We start from the raw sequence: 26,516 nt of genomic DNA on the forward strand, positions 1-26,516 counted from the left end.
TCTTCTATGCAGTGCCTCAACAACTCCATCCCTCTCCCTTCTGCGTATGAGCTGAGACCCATACAAGCTTCTTCCTTATTTGACTTACAGATATGCGTACCTTTCTGGGAAATTATTATTGTTGCATATAAAATCAATATTAAACATATTGTCTGCCTACAATTTGCCCCTCATGGGGGAGAAAAAAAAAAAAGGATCCATATGGCTTTACTGCTCCACTCTGTCAATTAAAATCTCGACCTCAGGAAAGCTGAGTTTGCAGTGATCATTTTAGAGAAGGCAATTCTGAATTTAACTAGCTCAGAACTGCACACAAGAGAATGGACTGGGTGATTACTAGGAAATGATTTAGAAAAATCATTTTTTTCTAATTAAAAAAAGTGTGGGAGTACCAGAGAAGCCACAGATGCGGAATCCACCTGCAACACCGCCTGGACTCATCTACAAATATCATCTATTTCTATAGATAGATACTATCTATCTCTATTATCACTGCACAATGTAAGCTGTTGTAAAAGACTGAAAAAATATTGTAGAAGATTGTTAAAGAACTAGAAAAACCCTCAGAGGTCTCTCATTATCTACCATCAAAGAACTTAATCGAAGAGGGAAACACCTAGAAACAAAAGAAAATACTCACATGCACTTACATGATAATTTTATGAAGACTTTATGGAAAATTGTAAATGGGGATGATTAGTAATATGGATAGGAACCAATGAGTTAATGGAAAACCAAAATATCACATAAAATTAGAAGTTGTTAATTTACTTCAAGGAAACCTTGAATATTTTCCCCATATGATCCCATTAGGAACTCCCATGCCCAATCCCTGTGGCTAGTGAAGGGCTAATTTTAGAAGTCCAAATTTTTGCACTTCTATCTTTTGAACTCTATCACTACTCAAAATACCTGAAAATGTGTATTTATTAGTTTTAATGCTTTTCCCCCTCCTATCACAAGAACGTAGGACCTCTAAGAGTTATGAATTTCCCTTCTAAGTGACTATGACAACATGTCACAAAGCTATAATAACCGACACAGTTTACTATTGACACAAAGATACATAATCAATGTAATAGAACAGAGAATAAACAGTGCAGTAGGGCAAGGATGACCTTTTCAATGAAAAGTGCCGGGTCCACTGGGTATCCATATGGAAAAAAAATGAATCTTGACTCCCTAGCTCACACCATTCAAAAACACAAACAAACAAAAATTCCAGTAAACTAAAGAGCTAAATGTGAAAGGCAAAACAATAAAGCTTCTAAAAGAAATCACAGGCAAATCTATTCATGACCTTGGGTAAACAAATATTTTGTAAACTGGAAACTAAAAAGTACCAGCCATAAAGGAAAGAATCGGCAAACTGGACTACACTAAAATGGAATGTCTATTCATCAAAAGACACTGGTAAGAGAGTAGAAAGGAAACCAGACTGTGAGAAGATGCTGACCTCACACACATCCAATAAAGGTCTCATATCCAAAACACACGTGTGCAAATCAAAAAGACAGACAACCCCAACAGAAAAAATGGCAAAATACTTGAATAGGCACTTCACAAGAGGTGATGAGCAAATGGCCAATATTGAAAAGGTACTTGAGCTCATTAGTCACCAGGAAAATGCAAATTAAAGAGCCATCAGAAGGATCAAAATGAAAACGACTGACAAAACGACTGACAATACCAGGTGTGGCAACTGCAACCCCATACACTGCTGGGGCGAGTGTAAAGTGGTACAGATTCTTTGGAAGTCAGTTTGATGGAATCTACTAAAGCTGAACATATCTTACCCTACGACCCAGCAGCTCTATCCCTAGGTGTATATCCAGCAGAAATGTGTACAGATATTCACCAAGTGATGTGCACAAGAATGTTTGCAGAAGCACTATGCACAATAGCCAAACGCCCATCAACAGCAACGTGGATTACAAAAGTGCCATCTACCCACATGATGACGTATCACGCAGCAAGGAGAACAAACTTTAGCCACATGCAATAATATGAATGAATTTCACAATTACAGATCTTCCTCAACTTACGATGGGGTTACGTTCCTGATAAACCCATTGTAAGTTGAACATATCACAAGTAGAAAATGCATCTAATACACCTAATCTATGGAACATCATAGAGTAGCTTGGACTACCTTAAACATGCTCAGAACACTTACATTAGGCTACAGTTGGGCAACATCACCTAACACAAAGCCTGTTTCATAATAAATGTTGAATATCTCATGTGATTTATTGAATACTATACTGCAAGTGAAAAACAGAAGGTTATACGGGTACAGAATGGTTGTAAGTGTATCAGCTGTTTCCCCTTGTGATCACGGAGCTGACTGGGAGCTGCGGCTGCAGCCACTGGCCACCGTCATGAGAGTATCATATTGCTAGCCCAGGAAAAGATCAAAATCCAAAATTTGAAGCAGTTTGAATGAAAGAGGCCAGAAGGAGGAGTATATACTGGATGATTCTACTTATAGGAAGTAAAACAAAAGGGCAAAATTAATATATAGTACTAGAAAACAAGAGAAAAGTTACTTTTATAAGGAATTATGTCTGGGATGGAGAAGGGGGCTCCTGGGTGCTATCTTTGGGGTGCTTCTTTTTTCGGTGCTAGTTACATGGATGTGTTCACTCTGTAAAAATTCTTTGATAGGTCCATTTCTGGTTTGTGTACATTTCTGATGTGTATGTCGTTAAACAAAAATATTTTAAAAGAGAATATGCCAGATCCATTAATTGGTGAGAGAAAGAAAGAAAGGAAAAGAAAAAAGAAAAAAGTTGGGATGAGTATAAGTGAAATGACCTAAGAGAGTACCCTTAAAAATCCTCATCACAGGGCTTCCCTGGTGGCGCAGTGGTTGAGAGTCCGCCTGCCGATGCAGGGCACATGGGTTCGTGCTCCGGTCCAGGAAGATCCCACATGCCGCGGAGCGGCTGCTGGGCCCGTGAGCCATGGCCGCTGAGCCTGCGCATCCGGAGCCTGTGCTCCGCAACGGGAGAGGCCACAACAGTGAGAGGCCCGTGTAAGGCACACACACACAAAAAAAAATCCTCATCACAAAAATTAACTATGAGAGGTGATGGATGTTAATTAAACTTATTGTGATAATCATTTCACAATAATACACCCATAGCAAATCATTATGTTGTATACCTAAAACTAAATGTCAATTATGTCTCAAGACTGGATTAAAAAAAAACATTAAAAAACTAAGCGAAATGATAAGGTAAGCTGGCTGATCTATTGATATTTCTTTCTCTCAGTACTGCCAGGCCTTTTGGTGAACATGGAATTAAATTCTGTTCCCAGTTTCCTCCTTAAACGCTGAGAAGCTGAGACTATTTTCCTCACAAACTCAGATTTTTGTTGAATTTTATGTAACTGAGCAGAGGGATCTGGCCACCATGCCAGCAAAAAAAAGTTAATGAGGAAGAGATTGTGGTTTACGCTGTACTGTGATTAACTCCAGATTCTGAAAATGATCTTCAAACCAAAGAGAACGAAGCAAATGATTCCAAGATTTGGAAGAAAACAACTGAAAAACTAATTTTCTACTGAGTGGCTATTGGAATAGAAGCTGATGAGACCAGAAAGCAAGTGCCAGCTGGTCAAGACCGCAGCTTCCTAGGGTTTAGCTAAGCAAACCCTGAGAATGAAAGCGCACGGAATGGGAATTGTTAAAATGATATCCAAAGAAAGAGCACCTCAGCTCCTCAACATTGAATCTTCAAACGGACAATGAAAACTCACAGCTGCTACTCTTACCAGGAGGAAAGAAAAGCAGAACTACTGGGCTTCCCTGATGGTGCAGTGGTTGAGAGCCCGCCTGCCGATGCAGGGGACACGGGTTCGTGTCCTGGTCCGGGAAGATCCCACATGCGGCGGAGTGGCTAGGCCCGTGAGCCATGGCCGCTGAGCCTGCACGTCCGGAGCCTGTGCTCCGCAACGGGAGAGGCCACAACAGTGAGAGGCCCGCATACCGCCAAAAAAAAAAAAAAAAAAAAAAGCAGAACTACTGCCCTTCGTTCCACTGCACTTTTTTGTGAATTTGAGTACTGCAGTATTAATGGAAAAACAATGCCCAGCTTAAAAACAAAGGCTCTTACTACAATGCCTTTTGGCAAGAGCCTAATATAATAGACCATTATGGAATTTACCAGCAACATACACCATTTTAAAAAGTGCTTCTTATTTGAATATCTTAGGGCCTAAATTACCTTACCTAGTACATGAAAAATAGCGTATAAAAACAAACAAACAAAAAAGCTGTTGTCTATTATATTTAGCCTCAAAAGAATTTTAAACCATGCTGTAATTATCATAATTACACTCAGTTACATGAACTTCAGAGTTCTCACTCAGCATATTATTGAAATGACATGATAATAAAACTGTTTATTCTCTTAGATTTCAGCCAAATCTTCAATACTAAGGATGTCCCTGATTCTCAGAACCCTTGGCCCTGGTGCTTTGCCATTACAGACATACCTGTAACCCCTGGGGTATGAGCAAAGGTACTCAAACTACAGCTGAAGGTCTTACATCTAAGTACTGGGTCCAAGTTATTATTCCAAGAGTGTGAAATACAAAACCGTAACCAGTCTTTAAGACAGTAACTTTCCCATGTTCGCTTCTTGCCTTGTGGTAGATGGATGTCAAAGTCAAGGGTAACGGCATCAACAGCACTGCAAACTTGGCGACTACCATGGTCTGATGTTGGTCCTCACTACCTGGTTACTTTTTTCAAGCACAACATCTACAAGCCACTCCAGGGGCTGGGCAACTATGTGGTGGTTGGGAACAAGTTAGGGCTGTGTCACTAAGGTACACCAATACTTTAATTCTCCACTGCAGGAGAGTGACAGAAATTCAAAGATACAGAAGTACTGGACGCACACCCGCTGTAGTAGGCAACATTACAGCTTATCAGTAACCTCTAGTCAGGCATGGGGTGGGGGGTGGGCAGCACAGGCAGGTCTGGCCAACAGTGCCGTGCCCCTGTGAACTTCCGTTCAGGAAACAACCCAATGATGATCAGTAGGGGACTGGATAAATACATTATAGTGCACCCATACAACGGAAGACTATACGGTACAAAGAATGAAGAGCGAAAAAGGCAAAGTAAAGAACAATATCTATAATAGCTTTTGTAAAGCAGGAGGAAGATAAGAATCTCTTTTTATTTCTTCTTGTAAGCATATGCATAAAGTAAAACCAATTAAAAACAATGGTTAACTTTGCAGGGAGGCACAGGAACTGAGCAGATGGGTGACTGATGGGATGGAGAATTTGTATTATATATCTTTTTACATTTATTTGTATGTTGAACAATGTGAATGTATTACATATTTTTTTAAAACATTTTAATAAAACACCTCTCAATTCCAAATTTCTACTCACCTATTTCAGTAATCATCGATCTACCACTTTATATACATGTTGGAAAAGACAAAGAAAGTAATTATATCCTCTACCTGAGCCAATAAACACAAAGGCTTCTGAGAATTTCTTTATGGGAGCAACTTTTTAAAGTACAAAAGTTAAAAGAAAATCCCCAGAAAATACTTTCAACGAATGTTTCTGGTTTACAAAAGCTAAGTGAAATTCAATTACACAGAGAACGCGTAACGTTTGGATTGTAAAGCCTTTCTGTGCGACAATACATTGACATACAACGTAAGAAAATAGCTTGAAATACAAAAATACAGTTGTGATCCAGGAAATGGCACCAAATTCGAACAGTTTTATTATTTAACATACCAATGTATATACATTATCCTCCCAAATGAGAAACGATTTGATTCCGAAGTTTAAAATATAGTTTCCAAAATGAATCCTTACTGTGAATTTGGGGGGGGAAAATCCTGCAAATTAACACACACCATTTTGATCCTTGGCTAAAATATGTACCCTGTACTAATCATCTCTCTCATACAAAATGTATATTATAAATAAAACTTTCAAAAAAGATCTCGGATGTCTATTGCACATCATATAGAATGCTTGCCACCATCTGAAAGGCTTTCAGCCTTTCACTGTAATTTGGGTGAAAACAACACTCTGCAGATATTAGCATATCTAGGATCATATATGATGTATACCAGAAACAGGAAAGTATAACCTTACTGGACTGCTTCTGTCACTTTTTCTAAAATAAGAATGACTCTTTTCTACCGTTAAAAGCAATTACAAGAGATCTGAACACTTTAAAAGTCCTGTTCAAATGTCAGTTTTCTCTTTTCAAACAGAAACCACACGTAGAGGCAATTTTACCGAGTCATATATCAATGTATCTACTTCCTAGGACCAGCCCTTCTTGAAGTATATATTGTTAAAGATCATACTACAGGGTTCCTAACAAATGCTGTCCATCATCAACAGTTACTGTTTTGGTCTCAACATTTTCAAACTCTCTTAGCCCTGGTACAGCCAGCACAAACCAGCCAGAATGCAATGGCCTTAAAACAAAAAAAAAAAGGTTCCTAATAAGTTTTCGTATCACCTAGTACAATGCCTAGCACAGAGCAGGCATTCAATAAATAGTTGATGAACGGATGCACTATCTGTTAAGACCATTTCCTACACTTAGATGTATTAATGATTTATGAGTAATATATTGCTTTAGGGCACAAAGATCTAACATGATGACTAAACAAGGAACACGCACGACATGGCATAGTTATTGTTAGTTTCTACAATCTTGTCCCAGGACAGAATGTGTACTTTAAGGGTTAAAACTATTCCAATAGTAAAAACTGATTAGTCAAATATTTTTATTTTGCCAAGGGACTCTAACAGTATTAACCTTTGGCAATTCCCGAACATACAATGAACCCCAAACAAAGCAAAACCAAATTGCACTATTACAAAGAAACAAGTCCATGGAAGCAGAGGGGAGGCGCCAGTTAAGGGACAGCGACTTCAAGAAGACGGTTGTTTTTTCGCTTGCATGTTGGGACACTCCCATTTTTCTGGTTGCCCTGAATAAACTTCACACATACTTTGTCTTGTCTGAACTGCACCAGGAACCTAGGAGGAAAGAATAAGACAAACTGAAGAAAAGTACACATTAAACAGCTGATGATTACACTAACATCAGCTTTTGTTTTTTAATGGATATTTACCTTGACAAGTATTCCCCTTTCCATCAGCCCTTCTAGCCACAGGATCACACCAACAGGTATTACACTGCATTTTGCTTCCAGTGGCCATAATTTAGCCCTAAGTAAACTCAAGTTCATTAGCTCATTATATTCCTATACCGAAGAAGGGCTATGAATAATTATTTCCATGTTTCAGACGGAAAGATGAACATGCTATTTTCCATTTTTCTCCATTTCTGCATAGCAAAAATATTAAATTATCAACAAATTGAGAAAATGCAATACAGAATTTCAGAAAAGGGGCCTAGGGCTTCCCTGGTGGTGCAGTGGTTGGGAATCCACCTGCCAATGCAGGGGACACGGGTTCGAGCCCTGGTCCGGGAAGATCCCCACGCCGCGGAGCAACAAAGCCCGTGCGCCACAACTACTGAGCCTGCGCTCTAGAGCCCGTGCTCCACAATAAGAGAAGCCACCGCGATGAGAAGCCCGCGCACCGCAACGAAGAGTAGACCCCGCTCTCCACAACTAGAGAAAGCCCGCGCACAGCAACGAAGACCCAAGGCAGCCCAAAATAAATAAATTAAATAAATAAATTTAAAAAAAGAAAAGGGGTCTAGAGACACTCCAGACTATGGTTTCCAAATGTTGGGTATTTACATACATCCTACACATCTTTTTTCATATCTACACACTAAATAAATGTTTCAAAATAGCTGTGACCTACTGAATAAAAATGATGAAATCATGAGTCTGATCTGCCAGTTATATTTTTAATATCCACACATACATAAAAATCTATCAGTGTACACCTAAAGCCACCTCTTACGCTACCAGTGGTATATGTGGTACACTGTGGGAAACCATATTCTAGTTCAAATCTTTCCTTTCATGGATTGAGCGCCTGCCCACAAGATTATCTGTCACTCCTTCCTACAACAGACATATGACTGGCTTCCCCCTGGGCTGGGTGCTGTGAGGGACAGACATCCAGATGTATAAATTGAGGTCTCTGCCCTCCAGGACGGCATGACCAAGGAGGCATGAGGGCAGCATGGCTGAACCAGAACCCAGCCCTTCCCAGCTCAAGGCCTGTGCTCTTTTCTCTCCACCATCAGAATCAGTGTAATGTTACCATGCTTTCGGTTATGTTTCTCAGGGAACTGTTTTCTGAGTCACTGGCATACAATTAAGTGAGTCACTCTAAAAACCATGTGATGGGTCACACGCTCCCTGGCACCCACGATGACAGCTCTGCTCTGTACATGTTAGTCTCTGTTTCAAGGTCTAAAGAGGCCACATTTTGCAAACATTAGCTACTGGAGTGAAACGTGACACGTAAGTTTGTACTCATCGGTGGTACTTCTGAGCTTTCAAATGGGCTGTTTCTTTTCAACTTGAAAGCACTAAAAAAGAAGCTCTATTTCCAAATTCACCTGAGATCTCTTTCCAGCATGTATACTTATATCTATGTGCCTCAAAGGAAAAACAAAACCTTTCGAGTTTAACATATATCATCAAATATTTTTACATTTTAATTTTTAAAGACCACTTGTAGTAATAAATGCACGGGGAGTTCTTTTCCCAATAACTTTAGCATACACTGGCTGTCTCTGTGTTCGCAATTCATGACCGTGATTCACTCTAGAGATAACGGTAACTAAACTTTACCGAGTATTTACTACGGACCACACTGTTCTTAGTAAGTTACACATATTAACTCAACTTTAAAACAATCCTATGAGGTAAGTACCATTATTTATCTCTATTTCATAGAAGAGAAAACTGAAGCCTGGCCCACAGTAAGGACAGAGAATCATCCTACAGCAAATAATCATGTCAGACGCATGATTTCACAGCACCAATAACAGAACTTCACAGTAAAAGGAACATAGATTAGTTGTTTGGATTTGAAATATTCAGAAAAACAACTGTATAACTTAAATAATATATGTGTATGTGTGTATTACATGTATGTGTGTATACGTGTATGCATATACACATGTATATTTAAAATACTGAATAGAAAAATTCACTTTAGTTTCTATTACTATAGATTCATTTTTAGAAATACTATAGATCTTATTTAAGGTTACCCTTAAAATGCAATCTATTTACAGACTGAATAGTTTGGGAGTTTAAGGACTGGGGATTATAAGGCAGTTGAGTGTCTCACTGAATTCAATTCTCACTTCTACATGTGCAGGTTAAAACTGCTCTAAGGAAGTAACAGGCCTTTGACTTTCCTCCTATAAACTGACATATAGGGATTGTGGAGACTGGGTTTGTTAGAATAACGACTTCTACTTCTGAAAAGGATCTACTGAGGAAGGTCCTGGTCACAGAACAGTATGCTGTTTACAACACTGGTCTGTATAGTCTGCAAAAATACGTCATGGGCACCCCTCCCCATGACTCTGTAAAATTTTGTTTAAAATGCAAAATTTTGTTTAAAATCCTCTCCAAAAAGGAGTATAATCCCTGCTTAAGAGCTCCCAGAGGTTATGAATCAGAGGCTACTTGGGAGCCTTGCTCTGCCACGTGGCTTCCTGCACTGCCCAGGAAGGGACCACGGTGCTAGGCAAGCTTCCATCAGCTATTTTATTTTTATGAGACCAACCAATAAGTAGGAATAGGGGAAGGAAAGGTGTTCTGGACTGGTTTATAATGCTACTAAATGTTTGTTTTCTTCACGTGGCCACACAGAATCTTCGCACAGTCAAGCATGTTTATTAAAAGCCTACACAGCTAGAACATCACACCCCTCTTCTGTGACAAGCAGGGTCCCTGCCGCCCTGAAGCAAACTATCCCCATCAGTGTTCCGAGATCATGTGCCTCGAACAGAAATTGTGAGAGCCACTGGAGGGGTCCTGTGGTTGATACAGCACATGGCACCCCCCAGAGCCCCTCAGGAGAGTCACAACGTGCAACAGGACTGCAGAGGCTCTGGGAGGTGCTATAGTGAAGAAGGACTGTACATTTCTTCACAGCACATCACTACTAACATCCTGCAAAGGCAGTGTTCTCAGAATGCCAGTTTGGGAGGTGCTTAAAGGCAGCAATCCTTTGTGGTCTGGATGTTGGCGCGATTTTCTCTGCAAAGATGGCCTTATTAATGTAGCAGACCAAATGCGAGGCTGCTTCATCCATGTATCAAGGAGCTTCTCCACCTGAACACACAGAATCTTTCCACGATGAGTGGGAATGACCAGTCCCACCAAAACAAGAAGTGTAGTTTCCTGAGTTATGAAAAATTTCAACTAAAGAGAGTTTAAAGATCTAACAGCCCTCACAGGTTAAAACCTTAATTGACTGGAACCCAACAAGCCCTTATCTTTTTTCCTAATTTCTTTGTTTTATGAGAAAGGACTCAATCATAAGGAAAGTTATTTTGTGTAAATTGCATTTTCCAATACAGAGTATACATAAAGGCCAATATCCCCACACCCCCGCGCTCCATCTAAACACCATTCTTAGAACAGACAGTGAACCTAAGGTTCTGTCAATCCTAACACATCAAGGAGAGTTGGTTTGGTTTACAAGGGGACAGGAATGGGTATGAATTTATTTTAGAGAGACTTTTATAAAGACTTGAGATAGAATAGGCTGGCAAAATCTTCATTAGTAAATAATATCATTTCCTGAGCGATATGCTGTTGCAAATTTTTACTCTGCGTGCAAGGAAGTAGATACACAGATGGTAAACAATCTATTAAAAAGTAATCAAGTAAGTGTCAATCCACATAGTAACTAAAATTCATGTCAATGATCTCATATTGACCGATTTAATAAATGGAGGGATGCCCCAATCTGCATACAAATCACGTCTCCATAATCAGAGCCCTAACGTGAAGCAAAAAAAGCGAATTTCAAACTCACAGCCGTCTTGACACTAGTGAACCGTTGTCAATGGAACACTTACTCTATAACTCTCGTTTACATGTGAGAAAAGGTATCTCAAGTACCTAACACATCCCAAACCGGCACTCCTGACTCCCCACACCTCAGCCACCCCCAAAACCCTCTTTCTTCAGTGTCAGCTACTGCAGTAAATGGTACCATGTAGGCTCAGGCCCAAAACCTAACACCCAGTATGGTAATAAGTTCTCGTTTTCCTTCAAATCACACTCAGAACCTGACTACTTCTCACTACTTCCCCTACTCACACCCTAGCCTAAGCCTCAACGTCCTTACCCTCAAGAGCTCACAGAAGCTCCCCCCTATTTTCTCTGCTTTCACTCTTGCCTCCCTAACAGTCATTCCCCACCCTGCAGCCAGAGAGCTCTTCAAAAATCATAAATCGGGTCACGCCACATTCTTGCCCATAACCCACAGTGACTTTTCATCAGCAGCAAAATCTCAATTCCTGACCTCAGCTACCAGGCTCTGCACAGCCGGGTCCCTCTACCTCTTGCTCCAGGGTCTTTCCTCCCCATTTCACTCTGCCACCACGTCCACTCCTGCTTCAGGGCCTCTGTACCTGCTGCCTCCCCCGGAAGGCATCTCCCTAGATTCCAGTTTCGATTCAAATGTCACCGCATCAAAGAGGCCTCCCTGATCTCCATATCAAAATTAACACCATCTGACCTTTAACCTGCCTTTTTTTTTTCTCCACAAGCACTTGACACTAACCAAAGTCACACCACCTATGTATTATTTCATCTCCTCCACTAGGATGTCAGGTACGTGAACGTGGGGACTTGGTCAGTGCTCCTCGCTGCCCATCCATCAGCTAGAACACACGCCAGACACACACTTGGTACTTAATAAGTAGTAGTTGTAAAAATGAATGAGACCAGATCGCTCAACTAAAACAATCAAGTTAAAAGAAGGCATAGTCACACCATTCATGAACATACTCATCAGAAATTTCAATATTGAGCTTCTGTTTGGTCTGGCTGAGAGTCGTCCGATAGAGCTTGGTGGCCATTTCAATCAGGTGATCACTGCTGAAGAGAAAGTCTCCTTTACTAGCTGCTTCCGAGCCCTGAAAGGACAAATCGAGAGTCAGGTTATCATCATTAAAGACAGCTCGGGAGATACGTGTTTACAGGTTTGTCTGAAAACACATTTATAGTCTCTTTAAAAATATCAGCTCCTGGAGTCCATCCTCCCGAAGAAACAATAATGACAAAAGCAGTATTTCTTCCAAGTTGCTCCAAGCACTTTAGTAAGGTTACCTAAGCCCTTGCCACCCCACGTCGGTCGACGGACCAGAAGCACCATCCACATCACCTGGGAGCTTGTTAGAAAAGCAGACGCTCAGGCCTGACCGCAGGCCCACGGCAGATGGTTCCACAAGAAGACCCCTGGGTGAACTCAGGCTCGAGAAGCACTGACCTAACCTATAACTCATTCTGAAAGGCCTGTTCTAAAAGCTCCTCCATGATTTGGTTAAAAAAATAAGAACAACAACAACAAAAAGACTTCCAACAAATACTCTCAGGCAGTGGCTTTCAACCTTAGCTGCACAAGGCACTCAGCTGGGGAGCTTTCAAAATACAGGATGCTTTTGCCCCATTCCAAGAAACTCTGATTCGGTTGGACTGGGGAAATGGCCTGGGGACCAGCATATTTTAATATATAATTGAGGCTCAGAATCACTGATTTAATATGCTCCTTTAGGCTAAAATCCAGAGTGGGGAAAACAGGCTGAACTAAGCTTATGGGATTTTCTTATGTTTAGAATCAGCTAGATAGGTTACTATCTATTAGCTAGGTATATGTACCTATATATGATTAATATTTGCTGACATCTGTTTATTCAGTGACTATTTGTTATGTGATAGGCACTATGTTAAAAGCACGTTACATAGTTTCTTTTAACCCTTATAACAACACTATGAAGTAGGTACTAATATTTTCCCTATTTTAAGAAAAGGAAAATTAGGTAGGCGTATTAAAGTTAAATGACTTGGCCAAGGTCACTGTAAAGTTAGTGACACCAATACCAGAGCCTACACTCTTTTTTTTTTTTTTTTTGCTGTACGTGGGCCTCTCACTGTTGTGGCCTCTCCCGTTGCGGAGCACAGGCTCCGGACAGGCAGGCTCAGCGGCCATGGCTCACGGGCCCAGCCGCTCTGTGGCATGTGGGATCTTCCTGGACCGGGGCACGAACCCGTGTCCCCGGCATCAGCAGGTGGACTCTCAACCACTGCGCCACCAGGGAAGCCCGAGCCTACACTCTTAACCACTCAGTTCAAGTCAGTAGGTCTTAGTTAAGCTGACATTAAAAAATCTTTAGGTCAAAATTACTAGGCAGTTGTGTTATTATAGTTGCATCCTTTAATTAAAAACCCCCAAATTAATGATGAACAAGAAGACATTTACTAATTTAATAGATAGAAGAAACAAAAGAAGGAAGTATAATTTTGAATGTCTTGATAGTTCTAGGAATTAGTCTCAAAATAAGGCACATCATGGTGGGTGTAAACAAAAAGCTACTCAGTGAAATGAGAACTCAAGTGAACGAGTCAAAAAGAGTCATTAATCTTATTTAGTTACTGAAAAACCAAGCCTGAGATTTTACATGCGTGAATATAGACCAAATTTGCAGGTCGGTAAACAGAATATATAAACTTCAAGTAATAGGATTATTCACATGTGGAAACTTTTAGATCAATCTCTGAGAGATTGGACCAATGCAGAAATCTTTCAGTCAAATCAATAGTTAAAGCTTTACCTCTTTGAGGTGGACGGCAAAGAAGCCATCATTTTGTGAGCTCATCGATACTTTGGTTACATCCACCAGGGGAACCTCTGACTTGATCTGTCCAGACTTTTGATCAGCAAGAAGGAGATTATTATTTGTTAAGAGGAAAATCCGGGATGTACTCTACAAGAAACCAAAACAAAAAAGGATGTAAAACCAATGATCAAAAATCCCCCCAAAAGAGTTCATGAGTTTAAAGCACTGTTATTTGTAGAAATGTAGAAAATATTATTCTAATATTTTTCAGCATGCACACCTACATAAACGAGAACACACTAAAGAACACAGATAATCTATTTTAACTCACAAAACTTTCAGAGAACAAGGAAAATTCCACCTAAGCTTAAAGGTAAGAGAAAACGGCTCCATTCACAATCACTCTGTAGAGTATACGAAATGCAAATTTTCTTGAAGTATAGTTGATTTACAATGTTGTGTCAGTTTCAGCACAGAGCAAAGTGATTCAGTTATACATACACATACACACACACACACACATATATATATATTTAGATTCTTTTCTGTTATAGATTATTACAAGATGATGAATATAGTTCTCTGTGCTATACAGTAGGACCTTATTGTTTATCTATTTTATATTTAGTAGTGTGTATCTGTTAACCCCAAATTCCTAATTTACCCCTCCCCACCCCTTTCCCTTTTGGTAGCCATAAATTTGTTTTCTATGTCTGTGAGTCTATTTCCGAAATGCAAATTTTAACATTCAGAAAACTGTCCCAACTGATAAACACTTCTTACAGGTCTTCAGGGTTAGCGTTTTTACCTTCCCATTAGCACGGTTAATTTTGTTCACCACTTCAGCAATGATAATCTTTTCTTCAATGGCATCTTTGAGTTTCTTATACTTGGGATTCTTGTTGATTTCCAGGTAAGGCCCTTGGAATGGCTGCCCAACACTAAAGGAAAAAAGTTCCTCACGTAAGAAATGGTTTCACATGGAAGTACTACTAACTAGAAAAAGGTAACAGGTCAGTTGATTTTGAAATTCAAATTTCAAATATATATATATTTTTTCTTTTCTTTTTTTAACATCTTTATTGGAGTATAACTGCTTTACAATGTTGTGTTAGTTTCTGCTGTATAACAAAGTGAATCAGCTATACGTATACATATATCCCCATATCCCCTCCTTCTTGCGTCTCCCTCCCAACCTCCCTATCCCACCCCTCTAGGTGGTTACAAAGCACCGAGCTGATCTCCCTGCTGATCTCCCCATGCAATGCAGCTGCTTCCCACTAGCTAGCTATTTTACATTTGGTGGTGTGTATATGTCAATGTTACTCTCTCACTTTGTCCCAGTTTACCCTGCCCCTTCCCCGTGTCCTCAAGTCCATTCTCTACGTCTGTGTTTTTATTCCTGTCCTGCCCCTAGGATCATCAGAACCAATATTTTTTTTTTTTTGATTCCATATGTGTTAGCATACGGTATTTTTCTCTTTCTGACTTACTTCACTCTGTATGACAGACTCTAGGTCCATCTACCTCACTACAAATCTATTTCGTTCCATTTTATGGCTGAGTAATATTCCATTGTATATATGTACCACATCTTCTTTATCCATTCATCTGTCGATGGACACTTAGGTTGCTTCCATGTCTTGGCTATTGTAAACAGTGCTGCAATGAACATTGTGGTACATGACTCTTTTTGAATTATAGTTTTCTCAGGGTATATGCCCAGTAGTGGGATTGCTGGATCATATGGTAATTCTATTTTTAGTTTTTTAAGGGACCTCCATACTGTTCTCCAGAGTGGCTGTATCCATTTAGATCCCCATCAACAGTGCAAGAGGGTTCCCTTTTTTCCACACCCTCTCCAGCAACAACATTAGAGAAATGCAAATCAAAACTACAGTGAGGAATCACCTCAAATATATTTTTGATGTGATCATGGCATTTGGTTGGTAAGACTTTGATAAGAAAGAAATCACTCACAAGTAGGAGAGCCAAGACCCATGTGCATGGACTCACAGGAAGGAATAGGTCATTCCTTTTAATCTGTTATTATAAGGTTAACAGCTGCCCACACAGGATTCATTAATATCTTTAAACAATACGTGGCAATGGTAAAAAGAACACATATCATTACCATCACCTGCTCCAGAGAAAATTTTCATTTTCTCACAGAGAGTAAGGAAGTGAGTAGGCCTTCGGGGGAAGAACAGATCCAGAGCAACCACTTGAGAAGAAAACTGCAGATCACTTACTATTACCATGTAACTCTGGCTCTAAGTAGGCCATATATGAAAGAAACATCGGGCCTTTCCTCTTAGGATATGCCCCTAAATGGACAGAGGTGGCCAAGGTAAACAATCAGAATCAGAGCAGTTTTCTTCCAAACTACTTCTTGTAAGAGGCATGATCACGCACACGGCGCCAAGGTGGTTTTCCCTAAAGACCTGCGGGGTGACGGGGAGGCTTCTTCAAAGATGTCAAGGAAAAACCACGGCTTCATTTTGAGCTATAACGTTCTCGCAAGTTGCAAATACAACTTTAAATGCTTGTGCTGTGTGTGGAGGATCAGGGAAGAAAATCCACGTAGGTGGTCAGTGTTACACAGCTCCCAGGACAGAAAAGGCCAGCACCCCTAAGGGCTGCCACTTCACGCAGAGGTGGGAGGGTAAACGATTCGACCTCTCTCAACGCTAGAGGGTGAGCACGCTACCATCCCCGAAAACTAATATAACTACCCAAGAGGACTTGGCTTGATATGAACATTTTTTGGTTGTTGTTCATATTCAAACACAGTTTTAATAATACAAAGTGCTAACAGTCTTTGAATTTGTTTCTTCAAAAATGCATTTTTTTCTCCTTCCAGTTTCTAAAGAGTCATCCATAGGGCATGTTAATTAAGAAGGTCACTCTATAATTTAAAGACATATAAAGAAAAAGTTGAATGAATTAAGTTGGTGGAGAAAGAATATAGACAATCTACCTGTCTGAATATGCTTTACAGAGCAGGCACTTTGAACAACGTTGGATTTAGACGCTGTGTTTGATTGAGGGGAGCGTACACACCCCCTCAAGCAGCCAAGGCAGCTGACCAAGGAAGTTGTGCCATTTAAAATATCTAAAGCAAATGAGTTTGACAACTTATTGCTCATTTAATCCTTTAGGAAGAAGCGCTTTCAAATATGTGTAGACGTAGAGGATACAGACACCCCACATGCAGTACGTGTGAATATACTTAGCATATAATGTATTTTTATTTCTAAGACATTCTTTGGGAAAAGCTAAAAGTTGTTACAGATTTGGCTTGAAATTGTACAATCTACTTTTTTAGAAACACCAGATGTAAAGGGGATAGGAATCCTAGGGGGGAAAACGATGAACTTGGGAGATGTAAGAATACTCTGATAAGCAGTTTTTACCAAGAACTTCACTTGGCAAACTTGCAGTTGGTGTTCCTTCTTTTACTGAGTACTTGGTGCCTACAATAAAGGAACTGAACTTGCTGCAGAGGCCAGTGAACTCACAGCCAATAAGTTAGCCGACTAAAGGCCACCACGGGCCAGTGCCTAGGCAACACTCAGAAAGTGACAGACTGGCTCATTCTTCATTTATCTTACAAATGAGATTCTGACCCAGCTTGTTAAAGCAGGAAGACTGGAATGGTGATTACAGTAGATTGCCATCAGAAACCAGCTAGCGTCCAAAAACTATAGAAAACTAACGGGAATTTACAATGTAAATTTATCTTAACAGCCTAGACAATTTTTATTTTAAATGACAACTTCTAATTATTTAGGAAGTGTTCAGGTAATGCCAATAGAGTAAAACCAACAAATGTGATCTCACTTCTCTAAGTATACTATGGAAGCCCTCGCTCAAATGTGTTACATTCATATCCAGCTGATCATAAAGTAATTCATGAAATTAAAAACCTGTGTAGTACTAAAATCAAAACCCACTAGAAAATGCCTACGAATATATCTGAGAAACTTTTAAAATATTGACTTTTATGGGTAAAGCAAAGCCGTAATACCTAGATGGGTATAAAGCCTTCTTGTCCTTGAAGAGTTCACTGGCTTCTAGTTTCTCTTCATAAATAAGTTTCTGTTGGTCTGTGAATTGGTCCCTGTATTTTTTACACTGTGAGATACGAAAAGAAGAAAAACAGAAGGACATCACTTATATAAATAAATCATTACTCATCCTTAAATATGCTAAGCCAGTTTAACAGCAGTAAGAATAATCGTAAATGTGTATGAAATATTCATTTAAAAGGCCAAGAGGATTTTTCCTTCCTGAGCTTTAAAAGGTTGGTCTTAGAAAATGTCATAAAAACTACTGTTTGTATGGCAGAACTTGCGATGCTATTTCAAAACATCTGGCCTGGGCCCCCTGGGAGTACCGTTTCCTCCCACTATGACGTCAGCCCTTGGACATCCACAGTCCTGAGCTATCATACTCTTTCAGAGACTCACAGTAAGGAAAACATGGTACATCACAACCCAGTGCACATATTCATAGACACACATATAGACAACTTACACAAAAGCTTCGCAAAACAATACTTATCCTTTCTACGATGTCGTATATTCCGTTATTTTCTATCGTACTGTATTTCATTTTAAAATGCTGGTAGTAATCAACTAAATTGATTTCATGACCCACAAGTATGCTATCACCTATGGTTTGAAAAGCACTGTTCCGAATCCTCCATTACCATTTTATAACGTGGACACGGGACCTGAGAAATCTTCCCTTCACCCGATTCTGAGATTGCACTGAAAGGAGACGGGGGTGGCGGGAGGGGCAGGACCAGGTTCTTTAGATGAACTCTCTAAGAAATTCAGTTCAGGGGTGGTTGAGAACCACCCACATAATCATATAAAGGAATGCTAGCATTGCTGCCCACCCCTGGAATAAACTCATCCCTCCCATTCTCCACCCCCAGTTCAACGGAGGTAAAGGCAAGGCTCAGGGGCTGGGGGAAAGGACAGGCAGAGCGGATGCCCAGCATTAGAAGCTCCCCGTCATTACTTCTGAAAATAGTTTCCATATCAGACTCAAAGGGGGAGATGAACATTGAAGACATTGGTCAATCTTGCCAAACTGACTCACTAAGTTAGGGAACAGAACTCAGAATCCAGTTCTATACGCTGTGCTGGTATCACTGATCAGTGATAATGTCTCTATACATAATTGATTCAGTTAAGAAGAAGCCCATAGTACTGGGCAGGAAAGTTTCCCAGAAGACGTATCCATCAATCGTTCACTTACTAAATACAAGCCCTTCAACCTAATGATTCCATTCTATCTGAATGACATATATTTAGCATTCCATATATCAACTAAGTTACTGAAATGAAGTCAACCTCTGTACAAGTACCCCATGTATTCCACACAGAGCACCACCTAAATTACATGTTATGCTCTCATATAAAATTAAGTGAGCCAAAATATAAGGCCAAATCAAGTAGATTTTCAGCTTCCCTTTCCCTCAGGTAGGGAAGTTTTAATCTCTTTAATGTCCTTTGGGTGACTTTAGAGCTTCTTCCCCCCAGTCCATTAAAATGTGTGTGTTCATGTATGTCTTCATAGAAAGTAAACTCATACAATTTTCGAGACTTTACTACTCACATGAAGATGTTCAAATTTTATTACTTCTACCTCCAGCAAACATTCCTTCAACTGAAGAGGAAAACAAAACCAAAAAACTCAACTACTTGAAAGCAACTGGAATCTGGACGGGAAAGACAACGCAGCCTTGCTCTTTCCTTCCCAAAAACGGATGAGAGAAGATGTCACAGGAGCACCTGGGGCTCTAGGAATTCTCACAGAAAGCCAAGCACGCTGCCCGCTTCAAAAACACCAACTTCCTCAACTAATTCTCCTTGAGGCTAGAGGAAGATTCTGCTTTTACGTAACACTCCTCAAACACTCAAAATATACGAAAAGAAGTCTCTGAAAAAACATAGCAAGACAATTTTTACCCTCCACAAGTGGAAAATCCTTTTCAGCTCCTTGTGAGTAGAATCCAAGAATAGGTAAGGTCTTGATGGCCAATTCTTATCTATCGGAGATAAGGAAGGCACCTTATTTTTCATTTCCAAGAAGTATTTTTGCACCTGTGTTGGGTTTGACAGAAAATACCAGATGAGTAAAATACACCAGAAAAAAAACACTGTTTGACATAAACCAGACTCAAAGAAACCAGTCTTTAGCGGAATTTACCAAGTTTTAGTCCATAAGACTTTGTAACGCTTCTGGAAAGTCTCTATTCCACTCTTCGCATTGGTTGGAGAAATCTGAGCTCCACCAAATGGTTAAGAGAAAAGAAGAATCCTAACGCGCATACTAATTTTAATATTAACATTAATACTAATACCGGTCAACATTAGAGAGCTGCAGTGTTTAACAGGTAGCCAGTAGGCACAGGTGGTTATTTATACTTAAATTTTAAGTAATTAAAAAAATTAAAAATCCAGTTCGTCAGTCACACTAGTTACATTTCAACTGCTCACTAGCCACACGTGGCCAGTGGCTACTCTACTGGACAGCAAAGATACAGAACATTTTCGTCACTGCAGAAAGTTCTACTGGACAGCACCGCTCTAGAGCAGCGGTCCCCAACCTTTCTGGCACCAGGGACTGGTTTTGTGGAAGACTGTTTTTCCACGCAGGAGGGGGATGTTTCAGGCAGTAATGCAAGCCATGGGGAGCGGCAGATGAAGCTTTGCTCGCTTGCCTGATGCTCACCTCCTGCTGTGCAGCTCGGTTCCTAACAGGCCTCAGACCAGTACCAGTCGGCGGCCTGGGTGTTGGGGACCCCTGCTCTAGAGCACTTAACATGGGCCAGGCACTGTGGGAGCTTTATAGTGTTACTTCATCTTAATCCTTACCATACCTCTACAAGTTTAATGCTATTATTATCCCCATTTTACAGATGACAAAATGAGGCTCGCAAGTCTGTGAGTGGTGGAGCAAGCTGTCTCCAGAGTGTGCGCTCTTCACCACTACATCTACGCCTTTTTGGAAAGATGGAAGGGAACTTCAGAATCCATCCCGGGAGAGGGGCATAGCCTTGCTCTCCCTCACCCCTCCACCCACTAGCTTGTTTGCCAACCTTACTTTGCAGCCGCTCGTGGCAGTTTAGCAGGGTAAGCTCTTGGCATTCCCCTCAAATTCCTATGCTGAAACCCTAACCCCCAAAGGGATAGTGTTAGGAGGTGGGGCCTTGGGGAGGTAATGAGGTTGAGAGGAGGTCATAAGGGCAGAGCTTCCTAGATGGGATTAGTGCCCTTAGAAGAGACAGGAAAAGAGTCAGCTTCTCCTTCTCTTTGTCATGGGAGGAGACCAGGAAGAGGCCCTCACCAGAACCAGTCCATGCTGGCACCCTGATCTTGGGCTGTCCAGCCTCCAGTACTGTGAGAAATAAATGTTTATTGTTTAAGGCACACAGTCTATGGCATTTTTGTTATAGCAGCCTGAACTAAGACACCTGGCTTTCTTGGGTTCACTTTCCCCGAAGTATGTTCTCTCTGTCAAAGAAGAAGAATATTTGATTAATCACGTACAGGCCTCTTTCTGACACAATTCTACTTGAATTTTAGAACCGATGATAAAAAAGGTCACAAACTCTCAGTGGCACAGTTATGATTTAATTGTTACCAAACAAGTCACATATTACTGAGTTGGTGCTATTAACTAGTTAATGCAGTAATGCTAATTAGCCCTATGTAAAGTGTAAACTTACAATTCTCTGCAGTGTAAATTCATAAATTTTCTTTCCAGCATTGGCTCTGAAGAATTTCCTGTACTCCCTGCGGACCTTTAAAACGAAGCAGCAGAATACAGAGGTTAATGCGCAGCCAGCAGATGCCCATAAAGGTGATAACACCTCTGTTAAAATCGAACATAGATGGAACACGTAAATTTATGAGTGTCTTTCTGGATACAGTAAAATAATTGAAGCATACTGAGACAGTGGGTTTTAAGTTGGAGAAAAAGAAATTCAGAGATGCAAGATAATACCAGAGTGTTTTGATGTTTTTAATCCTCTTAACTAGTTTTTAAAGAGCCTGACAATCTGATGAGAAACGCTTTATAGGCATAGCTGCAAACCCTACACAAATCAAAATACATTCCAGAAAAAATTATATAAGGTAGTTTTCACTTCAAATTGTTCTTAGAAGGCAAAAAAATGCCTGAAGAAATATATGGCAGTTTCCAAAAGCCTTGCATATGAAGACAGGACTTTAGTACTGCATACTGAGAAGTGAATGTGACTAAAAGTAAGAATTTAAAAGGAAGCTATTGAATGATCATTATCTCCCATTTAATTGCATTACTTTTTCTCTTACCTCTACTCCCATCAAACTGTCTACTAATACTAATCACAGCACTTAAGACCTCATATTACAGTTTTCGTTTACCATTTCTTCCTTGCTATATTGTCGTATTTACCTTGTATACTAGTGTCTACCAAATAAAATAACTGAGGTGTTTGCTAAATGAATGAATGATAGCTAAATTTGGAAACGGAGGGGGAAAACATTTAAAATGTTTATCATCATTCAGTTATAAATGGGAGAGTTAGAATTTAGCAAAATATTAGCCTACTTGAATAATTCAGACATTATGTATGTTTTTCTTATATCTTTAGCTTTCTGGGTTCAACTGCACATGTTCAAAATATTTCTACATTAGGGGCTTTACGTAAACTAGCAAACTAGTAACCAATTGTCGAAAAATGTTTTATATGCACATTTTAAAATTAAGACCTTCACACAGGAATTCAGGCTGCAGGTTTCTCTTACAATTTTCTAAGATCTAGCAACAGTGAGTCCTATTCCCACGTGACAAGGACTGAGTGGACCAGAGCAGCCATTGCTGCCTTTGGAAGAGAGCTGTAACCTCCAAACTGCAGGAGGCCTACCTTCCATCTGCTACTTCCCTCGTCCATGTGACCTGCCTGGTCCCTCTGGGCATTTGAGCACCAGACCTATTCTCTACATCTGTGGATTATTAAGGGTTAAAAATTCTCCCATACACCACATAGGCAGTTCTTCCTTTAATTCATATCTTATGTTACTGATTATCATTTCTCTTTTAGCCATGGAGTTGTCTATAACTATTTCAAATCTCACTTACAAGGTTAGAAGGAACAAGAAGAAAAATGATACCTATTAATTAGCCCCTGAAATTGTAAGAGTGTACAAAAGCAGAGAAGTTAAAGTGAGTTTCATGAAAACATATCCTTAGAAATATACTAGAAGTCCTATATTTACTTGAATTTCATTGTAACTGAGCTCAATGCAACATTCTTTTTGATACTCACAGGACAGGCCCTTTCTCCTGAAAAACAGCTACACACAGAAGAGGCCTGGTGACAACATGCTGGCATATAGAATGGGTTCCCTTCATGGGCCCCGGGGTCTTAAAAAGGGTCCACTGAACTTTGTAATCAATTCCACAAGAATCAAATCATTTAAAAGGGCAAAATTACTGTTCATATCAACATACTTCTTTTTTTAAAAAAATACAAAATTATTACATTCTTGGACTTCAAAGATGTTTACTCTTATAACAATAATGGCAACATATTAAAATACTCCTGTTTTGTGGAAACTGGAAAAAAAAAGACAGTTATGTCTATAGAGTAAGCCCAGTTAACTTCAGCTAAAACAGTATTCACCTGTGAACTGAATTTGGGTTATAGGATGCTAGCATACACTCTAACCTAAAAGTACTTTTTAAATCATATGCAATTAGTTAAATCCAGAAAACTGAAGATAAACATGATGTTGCTGGTAGAAATCATTACAGAGAGTAAAAATCCTGACTCAATGTTGTTTGTTCCTTCCTTTTATGAAAATTAGAATGCAAATTAGAATGTGAATAAAATGGGAAATAAAATCCTCCGTTTTAACTTTAAAAAAGCAGTAACAGAACTTGTTCAGAATTCTTGAAATAGAACATCTTAAATTCATATTTAAGTTACTTCTTAATTACCTCAACAATTACTTGATGAATATTCATTATAATAAAAAAGTTAATTTACTAAAAGTTTATAGGCTAAACTTTCAGGGAAAAACGCAGATTGTTCAAAGCAGAGTTTACAGATACTGCTAAAACAGTTCAGGTTCAGAGTCAATGGTTTCCTGGAGAATATTCAAATATTTTAAAAAAATGAATAATAGTATTATAGTAAAAATAACAAAGAGGAAATGTCAAAAAAAGGCCTAATTATCCCCAAATGCCAATACGGATGGCTCCCTACAGTGAGGAGTAACTGAATATTAGGAACACAAAATCCTTACATTGCCTAAAGGTCGTTCTCAAGGATTTCCAGAGCTCAGAGTCATATTCGCTAACATGCAAGCTTACCTCAAGTAGGAAGTATTGCTTTAAAATAAACCCCGCCCTAAATTAGAGGGCATTTGAATCTAAAGTTCTCTTTAACCTGAATGATCTACTGCTGGTCTTATTTGTCAAAATCTGTATATTTATGCAAAACCCTTTCGTTTCTATGCTGAACAATTAGAACGATGGGCACTTTGAAGAAAGCTCTGCTCCAGGAGCCGTCAACAGGACAGAATAGATGGGTAAAGGGAAACAAAAGCCCAATATCCCCAGGCTGGTCACTGCAATGGTAGGTCAGCTTCTAAGCTCAACTGCTGTAACTCTGTCTCATAAATGAAAAAAAATCTTCATCCTCAAAAAGAGAACATTAAACAGAACTTGGATAACAAAGAATAAAATACGCTACATTACTATTTAAAGTAATATGCTATTACTTTTAACTTATTATTTAAAGAAAGACAATGCAATAAAATCAGAAAATTTTGGTGTACAGGATTGTTCTCAAAAGGAAACCAAATTAGGCAAGATGACATTGTAAAAGACTGTGCAGACCATGAGCAAGCATAATCAATCGTTTGGTCAGAGTTAGTAGGTGCTAGGCTTCACTGAGTTCACCGTGGACAGAAAGAAGAGGTTGAGGAAGTACCTTCAGTCCAAGCCAGTAAGCCCAAATGACAGCAACTGCATGCTTACGCCTAGCCTCCTCCTTCAAGCGTTTCAATTCCCTTCGAGCCTAGAATGTTTTAGATGGTAAATAAAAGAGACAGCCCAATGCAGACAGCACAAATGACCAGAAAAAGACACCCCACCAAACAGAAGAGCCAATTTATGTATCAGGATTTCAGAATGAAAGAGAAACGGTGCACAATCATTTAAACCCAAAGCATCAGCGTCAGGCTAGCGTAGTCCCTTGTATTTTCGGTGCATTGAGACTCTGTCCCAGAGGAGGGTACCTGAGGGAAGCACTCCCCTGCCCTCCCCCTTACTTCCATTCTGTTTCTTTTCTGTCCCCTGTTCTCTCTCCCTCTTCACTCCCTTCTCCACACTCTCTCACTCCCCTGCCCTCCCCCTTACTTCCATTCTGTTTCTTTTCTGTCCCCTGTTCTCTCTCCCTCTTCACTCCCTTCTCCACACTCTCTCACTCCCCTGCCCTCCCCCTTACTTCCATTCTGTTTCTTTTCTGTCCCCTGTTCTCTCTCCCTCTTCACTCCCTTCTCCACACTCTCTCACTCCCCTGCCCTCCCCCTTACTTCCATTCTGTTTCTTTTCTGTCCCCTGTTCTCTCTCCCTCTTCACTCCCTTCTCCACACTCTCTCGCTCCCCTCCCTCATCAAAGCCTTAGATCTGTGAGCGGCACCTAACGATTTACATAGACTTCCCTTTGCTGCCAGCCCACAGGGCTAAAGAGGCTGTGAATTCCTGAGTTCATGCATTTGGATGTATAAAAAGATAACTCTTGTGAACAACCATTTAGAAAACTGGAAGGAATAAAGGTTGCCTCTCTGAAGTTTCGAACAAAAACAACAAAACCCCCAATTTTTTCCAGTTGGAAAATTAGAAGTAGCATGTATCAAAATTCAATATTAGGTAAGGCCCTAAACGGTGAAATATATGGAAGCAAGATTAAAAAAGTGAAATAACTCGTAGGTTTAAATCAATCTTAGGGAAAAATTAATCTGAGGCATGCTGTTTTAAAAGACAGGAACAGACAGGCACTAAGGTTTCATTACATTACAGTACTCAGGCTGGGAAATGGATTTCTCTCATTCAGTGGAGAAAGCCCAGAGTAATTGTCTAGGAGTCCCTCTGCCTCTGCTAAGACAGCTCCCTCAGTTTATAAAAGGGAACTAGTCTGTTCCACACAGATTTTCAGGGGAGAACACAAATGAACAACTTTGGTTAGTTTGTGGCAAGTTAACATCTTTATACAGGCAAATGTTGACTCTTCTCATTTTTCTCACAGGACGGGTTTATAATGTTGACAAGGTAGACTTAAAAACATAGGACTGTAATGATATTTGAGTTTCTAACTGGGATACACATGTTTAGCAGAGATGATCTTTGATTTTCTAAGTAACAAATACAGCTAAAGTGCTCCCTCCCTTGGGATATGTGAAACGTTCACAGAGCCCACGACTCTGCCTGGGGATTAGTGAGAGTATTTCAGGAGGCCTTTGTTTCTGATCACAAACAGCTGATGCCGAAATTCCTGGGATTCTTCAGGGGCAATTACAGCTAGCTTTGCATGAACAGAGCTTTCTGCTAAATCACAGATGATATTTCTTTTCACATATAATATTTTGCTTATAATAATCAACAGCTGCCACAGTGAGCCTAAAAAACAATTTCATTCATG

At 39.9% G+C, this 26,516-nt stretch overlaps 1 protein-coding gene across 4 annotated transcripts in view; it reads right to left on the bottom strand.

The window, feature by feature from the left end:
• Positions 1-5,160: 5,160 nt before the first annotated feature.
• The window catches only part of MYO1B (myosin IB), a 183,663-nt gene continuing 162,307 nt past the window's right edge, over positions 5,161-26,516 (bottom strand). For 3 of the 4 annotated variants that reach the window (XM_019931482.3, XM_019931483.3, XM_019931484.3), the window contains 8 exons: positions 24,807-24,893; positions 21,552-21,626; positions 19,789-19,923; positions 17,835-17,941; positions 14,613-14,745; positions 13,799-13,951; positions 11,976-12,103; positions 5,161-7,044 (listed from right to left, as the gene is read on the bottom strand). In XM_019931482.3, coding sequence (XP_019787041.2) covers positions 6,921-7,044; positions 11,976-12,103; positions 13,799-13,951; positions 14,613-14,745; positions 17,835-17,941; positions 19,789-19,923; positions 21,552-21,626; positions 24,807-24,893 — 942 coding nt within the window. In that variant the 3' untranslated portion in view covers positions 5,161-6,920. The remainder of the gene's footprint in view (positions 7,045-11,975; positions 12,104-13,798; positions 13,952-14,612; positions 14,746-17,834; positions 17,942-19,788; positions 19,924-21,551; positions 21,627-24,806; positions 24,894-26,516) is intronic. The other variant, XM_019931486.3, reaches the window with a different exon arrangement.

This window comes from Tursiops truncatus, chromosome 7 (genome assembly GCF_011762595.2).
Source record: "Tursiops truncatus isolate mTurTru1 chromosome 7, mTurTru1.mat.Y, whole genome shotgun sequence".
NCBI lineage: Eukaryota > Metazoa > Chordata > Mammalia > Artiodactyla > Delphinidae > Tursiops > Tursiops truncatus.